Source organism: Schistocerca serialis, chromosome 11, assembly GCF_023864345.2.
Source record: "Schistocerca serialis cubense isolate TAMUIC-IGC-003099 chromosome 11, iqSchSeri2.2, whole genome shotgun sequence".
Classification (NCBI taxonomy): domain Eukaryota; kingdom Metazoa; phylum Arthropoda; class Insecta; order Orthoptera; family Acrididae; genus Schistocerca; species Schistocerca serialis.
In genome coordinates, this window is record NC_064648.1 from 134,010,743 (window position 1) to 134,027,613 (window position 16,871).

The following is a 16,871-nucleotide window of genomic DNA, read 5'->3' on the forward strand; positions in this document are numbered from 1 at the left end:
CAGTGAAGAACTTGGGTGTAACTTTGGATGAGCATCTCAACTGGGCGGAGAATACAGTCGCAGTGTGCCGAAAGACGTCTGCTTGTCTCTATGCTCTCAAAAAGTTTCGGAACATACACTCCTGGAAATTGAAATAAGAACACCGTGAATTCATTGTCCCAGGAAGGGGAAACTTTATTGACACATTCCTGGGGTCAGATACATCACATGATCACACTGACAGAACCACAGGCACATAGACACAGGCAACAGAGCATGCACAATGTCGGCACTAGTACAGTGTATATCCATCTTTCGTAGCAATGCAGGCTGCTATTCTCCCATGGAGACGATCGTAGAGATGCTGGATGTAGTCCTGTGGAACGGCTTGCCATGCCATTTCCACCTGGCGCCTCAGTTGGAACAGCGTTCGTGCTGGACGTGCAGACCGCGTGAGACGACGCTTCATCCAGTCCCAAACATGCTCAATGGGGGACAGATCCGGAGATCTTGCTGGCCAGGGTAGTTGACTTACACCTTCTAGAGCACGTTGGGTGGCAGGGGATACATCTGGACGTGCATTGTCCTGTTGGAACAGCAAGTTCCCTTTCCGGTCTAGGAATGGTAGAACGATAGGTTCGATGACGGTTTGGATGTACCGTGCACTATTCAGTGTCCCCTCGATGATCACCAGTGGTGTACGGCCAGTGTAGGAGATCGCTCCCCACACCATGATGCCGGGTGTTGGCCCTGTGTGCCTCGGTCGTATGCAGTCCTGATTGTGGCGCTCACCTGCACGGCGCCAAACACGCATACGACCATCATTGGCACCAAGGCAGAAGCGACTCTCATCGCTGAAGACGACACGTCTCCATTCGTCCCTCCATTCACGCCTGTCGCGACACCACTGGAGGCGGGCTGCACGATGTTGGGGCGTGAGCGGAAGACGGCCTAACGGTGTGCGGGACCGTAGCCCAGCTTCATGGAGACGGTTGCGGATGGTCCTCGCCGATACCCCAGGAGCAACAGTGTCCCTAATTTGCTGGGAAGTGGCGGTGCGGTCCCCTACGGCACTGCGTAGGATCCTACGGTCTTGGCGTGCATCCGTACGTCGCTGCGGTCCGGTCATAGGTGGACGGGCACGTGCACCTTCCGCCGACCACTGGCAACAACATCGATGTACTGTGGAGACCTCACGCCCCACGTGTTGAGCAATTCGGCGGTACGTCCACCCGGCCTCCCGCATGCCCACTATACGCCCTCGCTCAAAGTCTGTCAACTGCACATACGGTTCACGTCCACGCTGTCGCGGCATGCTGCCAGTGTTAAAGACTGCGATGGAGCTCCGTATGCCACGCAGCTAGCGCCATTCGACGGCCAACACCGCGGTGCCTGGTGTGTCCGCTGTGCCGTGCGTGTGATCATTGCTTGTACAGCCCTCTCGCAGTGTCCGGAGCAAGTATGGTGGGTCTGACACACCGGTGTCAATGTGTTCTTTTTTCCATTTCCAGGAGTGTATTTCCACAGGACTTGAAACGCCAGCTCGTGCAAGCACTCGTTCTACCGAACCTCCACTATTGTGATGTGATTCAACAAGGCACGAGTAGTGAAAACAAAAGACGGCTAGAGCTAACCATGAATGCCTGATGTGATTCAACAAGGCACGAGTAGTGAAAACAAAAGACGGCTAGAGCTAACCATGAATGCCTGTGTGCGTTACACCTGCAACATTCGCCGATATGATCATGTTAGTGCTTCATACGCCGAGCTAAAGTGGTTGCGGCCGGACAAATTGCGTGACTACCACACTCTATGTCTACTTCACAGACTCCTCGTCGCGCAAGCACCCCAGTACCTTGCTTCAGAGATTAAAAACCTGTCATGTCATCATAATCGAAACACGAGGTCACTCTTATTTGGTATCCCAACTGTGCCCACTCGCAAAACAAAAACTTTTGCAAACTCCTTCTCAGTTGCCGCTGTCCGCCTCTGGAACAAACTGCCCCTTACCTTGCGCAAAATTCAATCTCCTGCTGCTTTTAAGAAGAAGTTGAAGCATTTCCTACTATCATCCTCATAAAGTTCTCCACAAAATTAATGTACCAATCCTCTCATCTGTCAAATAGCAAAGCTAACGTCTTCTATCTTGCTCCTGAGATGCCTTCCCCTCCATCTATCTCTATTAGCCAGGCAATCTTCTTTTCCTTTATATTTCCTTAATTATGTTTCATCATGTCTATTATTCTCCTCCCTTCACCATGAGTCTCCCTCATACTCCCTGCTGCCAGCACTCCTATCTAAAATTTGTCTCTTCAATAATGTAAAATTATAACAGTATTTATGATCTACGAATATAAACTCTATATGTATGTACGAGGGCCGTTCAGAAAGTAACCTCCGGTTGATTTAAAAAAATACACCAAGTTAAATAAAAATATTTTAATATATACATCTTACAACTACATCTTTGCACTATTTTTCTACATAGTCTCCATAGCGATTGAGGCACTTATCGTATCTCTTCACAAGCTTTGAAATTCCTTCTGCATAAAAATCACCCGCTTGTGCCTGGAGCCAGCCTGTGACCGCATCTTTGAGCTCTTCGTCGTCATCAAACCGCTGTGACCCGAGCCATTTCTTCAAATGCATGAAGAGGTGATAATCACTTGGCGCCAGGTCTGGGCTATAAGGTGGATGGTTGATAACGTCCCATTTGAAGGACTCAAGAAGGGCCGTTGTTCTGCGAGCAGAGTGAGGACGGGCGTTATCGTGCAAAAAAACGATACCGGAAGCCAGCATACCACGGCGTTTGTTCTGTATAGCCCGTCGTAACTTTTTTATTGTTTCATAGTACACGTCTTGATTAATGGTCGTACCACGTTCCATGAATTCAACCAACAACACCCCTTTGGCATCCCAAAACACCGTTGCCATCAGTTTTCTGGCAGAAAAATCTTGCGAGGCTTTTCTTGGTTTGGTAGGCGAATTTGAATGTGCCCACATCTTTGATTGTTCTTTTGTCTCAGGGTTCACGTACTTAATCCAGGTTTCGTCACCGGTCACGATTCTGTTTAACAATGGTTCTCGTTCGTCATCATAACGTGACAGAAAGTCTAATGCAGAGGCCATTCTTTGAGTTTTGTGGTGGTCGGTAAGAATTTTGGGCACCCATCGTGCACAAAACTTACGGTAACCCAATCTTGCTGTCACTACCTCGTACAAGAGAGTCTTAGAAATCTGTGGAAAACCAGTAGACAACTCCGACATTGAGAAACGTCGATTTTCACGAACTTTTGCATCAACTGTCTGAACGAGTTCGTCAGTCACCAATGATGGTCTACCACTCCTCTCTTCATCATGAACGTTTTCTTGTCCACTTTTAAATAAACGTACCCATTCACGGACAACTCCTTCACTCATAACTCTTGGTCCGTACACGGCACAAAGCCCACGATGAATAGCTGCTGCAGAATATCCTTTGGCTGTAAAAAACCTTATGACAGCACGCACTTCACATTTGGCGGGGTTTTCTATTGCAGCACACATTTCAAACTGCCACAAAAACTAAACTAGCGCCGGTACGACGTTCACTCGACCACGGCTTGATGCCGACTGACCTGTTGAGTGCGTGAACGCACAGATGGCGTCGCTACTCCCCCTACAACCCGCACTGTGACCAATCGGAGGTTACTTTCTGAACCGCCCTCGTATTTTTCCAGGTGTACCTTTCTAATTGTTTATTTTACTTTTTGTACTAGATGTAGTTTAACATGCCTACTAAAACGTATGAATGTAAAATAAGTAGAATGCCTGGTTAGATGTAAGAGAGGTCCTGATGGCCCTAATCTTGCCAGGTTAAATAAATCAATAAATAAATAAAAAATCTAACACCAAACTTTTCAATATCACTTCTGGTCTGTCACGTAAAAATTGCACTATCAATTCTGCAAACACTGTGAAGCAGATAATCGAACATCACGCAGAGGCGTTTCTAACGATCTTGGAATTCTTACACTTACTGCCCAGTTCCTTTACTACTTAACTGTCTCTGTTGCTGATAATAAGACTCTCTCTCGACTTCGGGAGTGGGTTCAAACCCACGTCCATCCATCCTGGTTCAGGTTTCCGTTACTCCCCTAAATCGCTCTAGGCAAATGCCGGGATGGTTCCTTTGAAAGGGCACGGCCGACTTCCTTCCCGATACTTCCTTAATCCGATGGCACCGATGACCTCGCTGTTTGGTCCCATTTCCCCAGCAAACCAATCAACCTACATTATGTGATCAAAAGTATCCGGATACCCCCAAAACATAAGTTTTTCATGTAAGGTGCATTGTGCTGCCACTTACTGCCAGGTACTCCATACCAGGGACCTCAGTAGTCATTAGACATCGTGAGAGACAGAATGGGGCGCTCCTCAGAACTCACGGACTTCGAGCGTGGTCAGGTGATTGGGTGTCACTTGTGTCATACGTCTGTACGCGAGATTTCCACACTCCTGAACATCCCTAGGTCCACTGTTTCCGATGTAACAATGAAGTGGAAACGTGAAGGGACACGTACACCACAAAAGCGTACAGACCGACCTCGTCTGTTAATTGACAGAGACCGCCGACAGTTTAAGGGTATCGTAATGTGTAATAGGCAGACATCTATGCAGACCGTCACACAGGGATCCCAAACTGCATCAGGATCCACTGCAAGTATTATGGCAGCCAGGCGGGAGGTGAGAGAAGTTGGATTTCACGGTCGAGTGTTTTCACATAAGCAACACATCACGCCGGTAAATGCCAAACGATGCCTCGCTTGGTGTAAGGAGCGTAAACAATGGACGATTGAACAGTGGGAAAACGTTGTTTGGAGTGACGAATCACGGTACATAATCTGACGATCCGATGGCAGGGTGTGGGTATGGCGAATGCCTACTGAACGGCATCTGCCAGCGTGTGTAGTGCCAACAGTAAAATTCAGAGGCCGTGGTGTTATGGTGTGGTCGTGTTTTTCATGGAGGGGGCTTGCACCCCTTGTTGTTTTGCGTCGCACTATCACAGCACAGGCCTACACTGATGTTTTAAGCACCTTCTTGCGTCCCACTGTAGAAGAGCAATTAGGGGATGGCGATTGCATCATTCAACAAGATCGAGCACCTGTTCATAATGCACGGCCTGTAGTGGAGTGGTTACACGACAATAACATCCCTGTAATGGACTGGCCTGCACAGAGTCCTGACCTGAATCCTATGGAAGACCTTTGGGATGTTTTGGAACGCCGACTTCGTGCCAGGCCTCACCGACCGACATCGATACCTCTCCTCAGTGGGCTGCCATTCCCCAAGAAACCTTCCAGCACCTGACTGAACGTATGCCTGCGAAAGTGGAAGCTGTCGTAAAGGCTAACGGTGGGCCAACAGCGTATTGAATTCTACCATTACCGTTGTTGGCGCCACGAACTTGTAAGTCATTTTCAGCCATGTGTCCGGATACTTTTGATCACATAGTGTATGTATGAGTAGATATAGTCGTCGGGAGCCGTCTTCTGGTAAACACCTGTGTTCAACGGAGCTGATCAACTTTCTACCAAAATGAAGAAATTCGCACGTTCGATCGGTTTTCGCGACGTTGACACAGAGCGACTACAGCATTAAATATTTTGTGAATGTTGGAACCTTGTGAATAAGGAGATATTTGCGTGTGAAGATTTCATGTGGTACATCGCGTGTCGTGTTTCTTGCGGATTACAAGACATTATGGCAGCAAGCACCCCTTTACAGGAAGCCTACAGAACGACTCAGTGTGTCAACTGGTAACTAGTCGTGGGGCAGTGATTGTTTAGGACACTCAGAATATCGGGTCAGACAAAATATCTTCTGCTGCTTTTAGGTATGAACTTGTGACCGACAACCAGTAACGTTGCGTAATTGATATCGGGACATTAAATACGGAAGTGATACCCGTTTTCTGTGTTTTAAAGACAAAAAACCAATATAAAGAACATTTTACACTTTTTTCAAACAAGTCATGCAACAATAGTATAACTGACTGGAGTTACATGGCCTTCGCGTGGTAGGGATGTAGTCGAATTTTCGTCAACGCTGCTTTTTTCGGCTACCATGGCAGTGTGAAGGAGCAGACAGCCTAAAATCTATTTAGGTAGGTGGACTGTTAAAGGATAGTGAGAGACCGACCCGACCCGCCGCAGTGGAGAAGGAGTATAGTGGCACAATAACGTTGACTCGTCAGCGTACCGTGCTGAAAGATTTGGTCAGTACTCCCATGCAACATTAGCCCTTCCCACGTCATAAAATCTGAAGCACAGCAGCGATCATTTTCGAACGCTGTGTTCTGATGGCGAGAGGTAATGCAGATAGGGACATTCTCGAACACGATCGTTTTGGTGGTTCCATTCTCCTTGTGTGGGGGAGGCATAATGCTGCGTGGATGTTCTGACCTCCAAATATTTGAACACGGTGTACTTATCTGTCAACGTCATTATGAAGCTGTATTCCTCCCATATGGCGTGCGATTGACCCTGACTTGATATTTATGCATGACAATGCGCGACCCCACCGAACAGCGAAGGTGGGGGAGCTCTTGGAACGAGAGGAAATCCGGCAAATGGACTGGTCTGGCAGTTCCCGCTACACTACTGGCCATTAAAATTGCTACACCAAGAAGAAATGCAGATGATAAACGGGTATTCACTGAACAAATATATTATACTAGAACTGACATGTCATTACATTTTCATGCAATTTGGGTGCATAGATCCTGAGAAATTAGTGCCCAGAACAACCACCTCTGGCCGTAATAACGGCCTCGATACGCCTGGGCATTGAGTCAAACAGAGCTCGGATGGCGTGTACAGGTACAGCTGCCCATGCAGCTTCAACACGATACCACAGTTCATCAAGAGTAGTGACTGGCGTATTGTGACGAGCCAGTTGCTCGGCCACCATTGACCAGACGTTTTCAATTGGTGAGAGACCTGGAGAATGTGCTGCAGCAGTCGAACATTTTCTATATCCAGAAACGCCCGTACAGGACCTGCAACATGCGGTCTTGCATTATCCTGCTGAAATGTCGAACTGTTCGTGCAGATGGTTGTTGTATTGTAAAAGTCCCCATCTGTTGACTCAGGGATCGAGACGTGGCTGCACGATCCTTTACAGCGGTGTGGATAAGATGCCTGTCATCTCGACTGCTAGTGATACGAGGCCGTTGGGATCCAGCACGGCGTTCCGTATTACCCTCCTGAACCCACCGATTCCATATTCTGCTAACTGTCATTGAATCTCGACCAACGCGAGCAGCAATGTCGCGATACGATAAACCGCAATCGCGATAGGGTACAATCCGATCTTTATCAAGGTCGGAAACGTGATGGTACGCATTTCTCTTCCTTACACGAGGCATCACAGTACTGTACTTAGATCCTACTGAACATGTGTGGGATGCGTTGGGCAGACGTATTGCAGCACGCCCACATCCACCAACGACCACTCATCAGTCCTGAACCATGCTGGTTGAGGAATGCAACGCCCTGCAACAGGAACTCGTTACCAACCTTGTGGCCAGGATGGGAGCACGTTGCAGAGCATGCGCTGCCGTCCGTAGTGATGACACGCTATTAAGAACCATGTCCAAGGAACAATCAAAAATGGCCGCGACTTCAGTGTAATTATTGTCTCTGAACGTAAGTGACATTTCTGTTCGTCTCATTTCTTTCAGTTCTCTATTACACTGCAGCACTTTTTCTATGTGTACTCCTTGTTTCATCAAGCTATACTTCTCGGCAGTGACACCAACTGCGATAGTTACTTAAGTCAGGTCATCGCTCCCATCGGATTAGGGAACGATGGGGAAGGAAGTCGGCCGCGCCCTTTCAAAGGAACCATCCCAGCATTTGCCATCAACGATTTAGGGAAATCACGGAAAACCTAAATCAGGATGGCCGGACGCAAGATTGAACCGTCGTCCTCCCGAATGCGAGTCCAGTGTCCTAACCACTGCCCACTATCGCTCGGTTAGTTACTTTAGTCCTGAAGTTTTTCCTAACAACTTACACTGGTCAAAACAATTAGGGGATCAGTTGACATATCTCTAACAATGGCCATTAAAATTGTCACACCACGAAGATGACGTGCTACAGTCGCGAAATTTAACCGACAGGAAGATGATGCTGTGATATGCAAATGATTAGCTTTCCAGAGCATTCACACAAGGTTGGTGCCGGTGGCGACACCTACAACGTGCTGACACGAGGAAAGTTTCCAACCGATTTCTCGTACACAAATAGCAGATGACAGGCGATTGCCTGGTGAAACATTGTTGTGATGCCTCGTGTAAGGAGGAGAAATGCATACCATCACGTTTCCGACTAAGTTCGGATTCTAGCCTCTCGCGATTGCGGTTTATCGTATCGCGACATTGCCGCTCGCGTTGGTCGAGATCCAATGCTTGTTAGCAGAATATAGAATCGGTGGGTTCAGGAGGGTAATACGGAACGCCGTGCTGGATCCCAACGGCCTCATATCACTAGCAGTCGAGATGACAGACATCTTATCAGCATGGCTGTAACGGATCGTGCAGCCACGTCTCTATCCGTGAGTCAACAGATGGGCAGGTTTGCAAAACAACAACCATCTGCACGAACAGTTCGACGACGTCTGCAGCAGCACGGACTATCAGCTCGGAGACTACGAGTGCGGTTACCCTTGACGCTGCATCACAGACAGGAGCGCCTGCGATGGTATACTCGACGACGAACCTGGATGCACGAATCGCAAAACGTCATTTTTTCGGATGAATCCAGGTTCTGTTTACAGCATCATGATGGTCGCATCGCGGTGAACGCACATTGGAAGCGTGTATTCGCCATACTGGCGTATCACCCGGCGTGATGGTATGGGATGCCATCGGTTACACGTCTCGGTCACCTCTTGTTCGCACTGACGGCAATTTGAACAGTGGACGTTACATTTCAGACGTGTTACGACTCGTGGCTCTACACTACATTCGATCCCTACGAGACCCTACATTCCAGCAGGATAATGCACGACCGCTTGTTGCAGGTCATGTACGGGCCTTTCTGGGTACAAAAAATGTTCGAATGCTGCCCTGGTCAGTACTTTCTCCAGATCTCTCACCAACTGAAGACGTCTGGTCAATAGTGGCGGAGCAACTGGCTCGTCACAATACGCCAGTCACTACTCTCGATGAACTGTGGTATCGTGTTGAAGCAGCATGGGCAGCTGTACCTGTACACGCCATCCGAGCTCTGTTTGACTCAATGCCTAGGCGTATCACGGCCGTTATTACAGCAGAGTTAGTTGTTCTGGGTACTGATTTCTCAGGATCTATGCACCGAAACTGCGTGAAAATGTAATCACATGTCAGTTCTCGAATAATATATTTGTCCAGTGAATATCCGTTTATAATCTGCATTTCTTCTTGGCGTAGCAATTTTAATGGCCAGTAGTGGAGGTTCTGAAGTATTGTCATTGGCAGAATAAACTAAAATGGTTCAGTCTTTCAGTCGGTTCAACGGAGTGGAGACAGCAACATTACGGTCACCGAGTTGGTAGTAATAACAGTAAGTTTCTGCAGAGGGGGTTGGTGTTGACTTGTGTTTACTCTACCTAACGAATGACACAAGAATTTGGGTTCAGATACTGTAGTCAGCAGGTAGCGCAATGCAACAACAACGTGACTTAGCCGAAGCTGTGGCATGGAGAGCGACAGACACAGAGGGAGGTGGCTGCAGCTACTGGAGTGTCCCAATTTCCTGGACCTGGACGCGATCCCAGACAACAGGAACCGTTAAGAGACGGCAAGGCCAATGTCGTCCACATGAGCAAGACATGATCGTAATCTCCGGTTAGCGGCCCCGCGAGACAGTCCGAAATCGCCTTCGGGAATGTGGCCTCTACACAAGGAGGCCTACGGCGTGTGTCCCATTAAAACCACGACGCCGTTTAGCCCACAGAAACTGGGTGGAAGAACATTAGGATTGGAGTCGTAACGCATTGCGTCAGGTGCTGTTCACACATGAATCGAGATTTTTGTGTTCAGCCGGACAATCGTCGTTCCCTGGTCTGGAGAGAACGTGGAACTCGGAACAATCCTGCTTACAAGCAAGAAATGTCAGCATATCACGGTGGTGAACGAATGGTGTGGGCAGGAGCCAGTACTGGCGGATGTACGGACCTCTGTCCCGTTCAGAATGGCGCTTTGACTGCTCAGAGGTGTAGAGACGAGATCCTTCGAACTTATGTTGTGCCCTACGCTGGTGCCATAGGAGATGGGTTCCTTCTGGTGCACGATAAAGCTCGTCCCCACAGAGCTGCACTGGTGGACAACAAGCTTGAAGCTGAGGCAATTGAACGAATGTAGTGGCCAGCTTGTTCGCCAGACTTAACCCCGATAGAGCATGTCTGGGATGCACTTGGCAGACGCATTAGCAGCTAGACCAGCACCTCCCACAACGGTTGCAGAGCTGGATATTGCACCCACAGAAAAATGGCCAAATATCCCCCAAGAGCTGATTGATAACCTCATACTGTCCATGCCACGCAGGTGTGCGACTGTACTGGCCGTCCGAGGTGATCATACACCATATTAGAGGGCAACTAGAATGACTGTTTCACTATTGCGGTAGCCCCATTGTGCCTCGCTCTACGGGAAATGCCATGTAAACCTCAAGTATAGAGTTGAGGCAGCAAAATATCGTACTGTATCACACACGAATTACAACTGTAATCGATATCTGAGTACAATACGTTACCGTATGTCTATTGTGTATGAAATCTCACCTGATCCTGTAATTGTCTTCAGCAGTGTAGTTTGTTTGCAAAATTCTGAGACCAAAGTAAATATTCACCTACCAGTAGAATCTAAACAATATAATATAATTGCTGACGAAGCAGCTGTTTTCCAGATTATTAACTTACTTACTAATTTACTCGATTAACGTTAGATGGCATAAGCAGGAGCAGCACTAAGGATTGTAGTGATTCGTGAAGGTTCTTTCATACTGGGATTTACGGAACATGGCGAATGAATGAGTCAAAAATTAATGACATATTATGCGACCAACCTTGACAGGGACATGATTGACTGTAGCTGATCTCATAAACCTCTGGTATCCCTCCGTCTGGTTCGTTGCAACTGTGACCAGCAGAAAATCTGAAACAAACAAAATACGCTAACGTTAATTTCTAAGCCTATACACCTTACTGAACATGCTTTGGCAAGAACCATTTGCCAAGTCGCGAACTGATTTACATCCAAATTGCATTTGTTCCTCGCTGGTGTAGTATAAGGCAGAGTTTACGGGCGTACGTGTACCCTATCAGTCCACCCCTGACTCTGAACAATCCAACCTCCTACTGCTGCAGCTTCGAAAGAGTGATTACTTCACAAACGAGTTAATGCGTTCAGTATCTGACACGCTCCACTTTCAGAAGAGCTAGCTTTCCACACGTCTCAAATTTATGATGTCTAGATGCTCAGTTACACAACGCATAGCGATGTAATTTTGCAGGTACATTCAGTGCTATATGTAGAAACTGTCACGTGTCTGCGAATGGTAAGAAAGTAATAACATAAAACGTTATGCCACATGCTAAAGTTTAACTGCATATACACCATGTGATTAAAAGTATCTGGGCACCTCCAAAATCATACGTTTCTCATATTAGGAGCATCTACTGCCAGGTACTCCATATCATCAACCTCAGTAGTCATTAGACGTCGTGAGAATGCAGAATGGGGCGCTTCGCGGAACTCAAAGGACTTCGAACGTGGTCAGGTGATTGGGTGTCACTTGTGTCATACGCCTGTACGCGAGAGTTCCACTCTCCTAAACATCCCTAGGTCCACTCCGATGTGATAGCCTAGTGCAGTGGTTCCCAACAGGTGGTCCGCGGACCCCCAGGCGTCCCCGAGCTATGCCACAGGAGTGCGCAAGATGCTATTAGAATAAAAAGTATATTAAATATATTTCGCATGATAACAAATTTTTTGTTTTGGCCGCTCAATATTTTTTGAATAATACACTCCTGGAAATGGAAAAAAGAACACATTGACACCGGTGTGTCAGACCCACCATACTTGCTGCGGACACTGCGAGAGGGCTGTACAAGCAATGATCACACGCACGGCACAGCGGACACACCAGGAACCGCGGTGTTGGCCGTCGAATGGCGCTAGCTGCGCATCATTTGTGCACCGCCGCCGTCAGTGTCAGCCAGTTTGCCGTGGCATACGGAGCTCCATCGCAGTCTTTAACACTGGTAGCATGCCGCGACAGCGTGGACGTGAACCGTATGTGCAGTTGACGGACTTTGAGCGAGGGCGTATAGTGAGCATGCGGGAGGCCGGGTGGACGTACCGCCGAATTGCTCAACACGTGGGGCGTGAGGTCTCCACAGTACATCGATGTTGTCGCCAGTGGTCGGCGGAAGGTGCACGTGCCCGTCGACCTGGGACCGGACCGCAGCGACGCACGGATGCACGCCAAGACCGTAGGATCCTACGCAGTGCCGTAGGGGACCGCACCGCCACTTCCCAGCAAATTAGGGACACCGTTGCTCCTGGGGTATCGGCGAGGACCATTCGCAACCGTCTCCATGAAGCTGGGCTACGGTCCCGCACACCGTTAGGCCGTCTCCCGCTCACGCCCCAACATCGTGCATCCCGCCTCCAGTGGTGTCGCGACAGGCGTGAATGGAGGGACGAATGGAGACGTGTCGTCTTCAGCGATGAGAGTCGCTTCTGCCTTGGTGCCAATGATGGTCGTATGCGTGTTTGGCGCCGTGCAGGTGAGCGCCACAATCAGGACTGCATACGACCGAGGCACACAGGGCCAACACCCGGCATCATGGTGTGGGGAGCGATCTCCTACACTGGCCGTACACCACTGGTGATCGTCGAGGGGACACTGAATAGTGCACGGTACATCCAAACCGTCATCGAACCCATCGTTCTACCATTCCTAGACCGGCAAGGGAACTTGCTGTTCCAACAGGACAATGCACGTCCGCATGTATCCCGTGCCACCCAACGTGCTCTAGAAGGTGTAAGTCAACTACCCTGGCCAGCAAGATCTCCGGATCTGTCCCCCATTGAGCATGTTTGGGACTGGATGAAGCGTCGTCTCACGCGGTCTGCACGTCCAGCACGAACGCTGGTCCAACTGAGGCGCCAGGTGGAAATGGCATGGCAAGCCGTTCCACAGGACTACATCCAGCATCTCTACGATCGTCTCCATGGGAGAATAGCAGCCTGCATTGCTGCGAAAGGTGGATATACACTGTACTAGTGCCGACATTGTGCATGCTCTGTTGCCTGTGTCTATGTGCCTGTGGTTCTGTCAGTGTGATCATGTGATGTATCTGACCCCAGGAATGTGTCAATAAAGTTTCCCCTTCCTGGGACAATGAATTCACGGTGTTCTTATTTCAATTTCCAGGAGTGTAAATATGTCAACGTTTTTCCTAAGTACCAAAAATAAAAAACGAATAAAACGACTTAATTTGGCTTTTTTTTAGGTACTTGATACTGTGATATGACAAGGTACCAATCATGCTCGATGAAGGGGTCCTCGAGAAAATTTTGTTGGGAACCCCTGGTCTGGTGGGAACGTGAAGGGACGCGTACAGTAGAAAAGGGCAGAGGCGGACCTCGTCTGGTGACTGACAGAGACTGCCGAAAATTGAAGACGCAGACATCTATCCACACCATCACACAGGAATCCCAAACTCCATCAGGATCTACTGCAAGTACTTTGAAATTCGGCGGGAGGTGAGAAAACATGGATTTCATGGTCGAGCGGCTGCTCATAAGCTACACATCACGCCGGTCAATGCCAAATCACGCCTCGCCTGATGTAAGAAGCGTAAACATTGGAGGATTCAACAGTGGAAAAACGTTGTATGGAGTGACGAATCACGGCACACAATGTGGCGATCCGATGGCAGGGTGTGGGTATGGCGAACCCCCTGTGAACGTCATCTGCCAGCAGGGAATATCGCTTAACAAACGGAGTGTTGGGGTCATCCACCGACAAATTGGTAAATTTTGGTGTTGCTTAAAGTAGTTTTTGGTAACTGTTTCGGAGTTCAGGGTAAAAAAGCGTCTACAGAATGTGAGTGCCCATGAAATGTGTTGTGGGTCATGTGCGGTTCGAGTAATATGGAACTCCTGATACGTCTAGACACGACTCGGACAGGTGACACGTACGTAAGCATCATGTCTGATCACCTGCATCCATTCATGTCCATTCCGACGGACTTGTGCAATTCCAGCAGGACAATGCGACACCCCATACGTCCAGAATTGCTACAGAGTGGCTCCAGGGGCCACTTCCTCAGGGCTGAACATTATTGAGCATATCTGGGATGCCTTGCAAGACCACATCACCACCCCCTCGTACTCTTACGGATTTATGGAAAGACTGCAGGATTCATGGTGTGAATACCCTCTAGTAACACTTGATAGGTCTCATGTATAATTTTGGAATGTGAATTTTTGGTATCTGAACCGATTGTGAGCGAGAAGCGATGTAAGCTATAACGCATCTTTGTGCTGCGCTAGGGCGCAGGGGAGCAGTCGAAGTTTAGCTGTGTTTGAGTAAAGCAGGCAATGTAGCGAGTGGAGTCGAAGTTCAACTGTGTTGGTAAATACACTACTGGCCATTAAAATTGCTACACCACGAAGATGACGTGCTACAGACGCGAAATTTAAGCGACAGGAAGATGATGCTCTGATATGCAAATGATTGGCTTTTCAGAGCATTCACACAAGATTGGCGCCGGTGGCGACACCTACAATGTGCTGTTGTGAGGAAAGTTTCCAACCGATTTCTCATACACAAACAGCAGTTGACCGGCGCTGCCTGGTGAAACGTTGTTGTGATGCCTCGTGTAAGGACGAGGAATGCGTACCATCACGTTTCCGACTTTGATAAAGGTCGGATTGTAGCCTATCGCGATTGCGGTTTATCGTATCCCGACATTGTTCCTCGCGTTGGTCGAGATCCAATGACTGTTAGCAGAATATGGAATCGGTCGGTTCAGGAGAGTAATACGGAACGCCGTCCTGGATCCCAATGGCCTCGTATCACTAGCAGTTGAGATGACAGGCATCTTATCCGCACGGCTATAACGGATCGTGCAGCCACGTCTCGATCCCGGAGTCAACAGGTGGGGACGTTTGCAAGACAACAACCATCTGCCCGAACAGTTCGACGACGTTTGCAGCAGCACGGACTATCAGCTCGGAGATCACGGCTGCGGTTACCCTTGACTTTGCATCACAGACAGGGGCGCCTGCGATGGTGTACTCCATGACGAACCTGGGTGCACGAATGGCAAAACGTCATTGTTTCGAACGAACCCAGGTTCTGTTTACTGTATCATGATGGTCGCATCCGTGTTTGGCGACATCGCGGTGAACGCACATTGGAAGCGTGTATTCGTCATCGCCATACTGGCGTATCACCCGGCGTGATGGTATGGGGTGCCATCGGTTACACGTTTCAGCCACCTCTTGTTCGCATTGACGGCACTTTGAACAGTGGATGTTACATTTCAGATGTGTTACGACCTGTGGCTCTACCCTTCATTCGATCCCTGCGAAACCCTACCTTTCAGAAGGATAATGCACGACCGCATGTTGCAGGTCCTGTACGGGCCTTTCTGGATACAGAAAATGTTCGACTGCTGCCCTGGCCAGCACACTCTCCAGATTTCTCACCAATTGAAACGTCTGGTCAATGGTGACCGAGCAACTGGCTCGTCACAATACGCCAGTCACTACTCTTGATGAACTGTGGTATCGTGTTGAAGCTGCATGGGCAGCTGTACCTGTACACGCCACCCAAGCTCTGTTTGACTCAATGCCCAGGCGTATTGAGGCCGTTATTACAGCCAGAGGTGGTTGTTCTGGGTACTGATCTCTCAGGATTTATGTACCGAAATTGCGTGGAAATGTAATCACATGTCAGTTCTAGTATAATATATTTGTCCAATGAATACCCGTTTATCATCTCCATTTCTTCTTGGTGTAGCAATTTTAATGGCCAGTAGTGTATGACAGGTGGCACTGAAATGGCAATGAGTTGCACTATACACGCCTGGCGGAAGACACGCATACTAGACAAGCTCCGCCCACGGCAATGTTATGCAGACTCGTACGTACACAGAGAATCAGTTACAACCGCGCCTTATGACGAGTACGAATGGTGATATTGTTCAAAAAGTGGTATTTTCCCATTATTATCTCTTAATAATAGCCGCGCGGTAGGATGTCATACGCAGAGAAGGCTCCAGATTCCAAACTTCCGGGATGACCTCTGGAAATTTATTTCAGGTATTTTGGGCCAAAAGCAAAGAGATGGGAATCCAACAAAAAGAAAAATAAGCGATAAGCTAGAAAAGAGAAAAAGTTTGTCCCTACACATTGAACAGACTGACGGCATACAAGTGGGTGAAATGTCATAAACCCGTGCGGTCTAGGGCGTCTTGTCACGGCCGCGCAGCTCCCCCCTTCGGAGGTTCGATTCCTCCCTCGGGCATGGGTGTGTGTGTGTCGTCCGTAGGGTAAGTTAGGTTAGGTCGTGTGCAAGCTCAGGGACCGATGACCTCAGAAGTTTGGCCCCATAAGACCTTACCACAGATTTCCAAATTTCTCAATAATACCTGATCTCTCCTGAATAATTTGATGCATCATTTGTCCATTGATACCAATTGAAAGTATAGTTTCATTATTTCAAAGTTAATAGCGCAGATGTAAAAAACATCCAGTCATTCTGCACTGACTTCCTTGAGTGTCTGTATCTCCATAACTATTCAGTCTAGAATGCTGTGGGTTTCAGCCATTTATTCCTTGAATT

General features: G+C 48.4%; 1 protein-coding gene across 1 annotated transcript in view; it reads right to left on the reverse strand.

Moving 5' to 3' along the window:
* LOC126427387 (procollagen-lysine,2-oxoglutarate 5-dioxygenase) overlaps nucleotides 1-16,871 on the reverse strand; it is a 460,163-nt gene that overhangs the window by 331,691 nt on the left and 111,601 nt on the right. Inside the window, exon 2 of the mRNA XM_050089740.1 lies at nucleotides 11,073-11,161. Coding sequence (XP_049945697.1) covers nucleotides 11,073-11,161 — 89 coding nt within the window. The remainder of the gene's footprint in view (nucleotides 1-11,072; nucleotides 11,162-16,871) is intronic.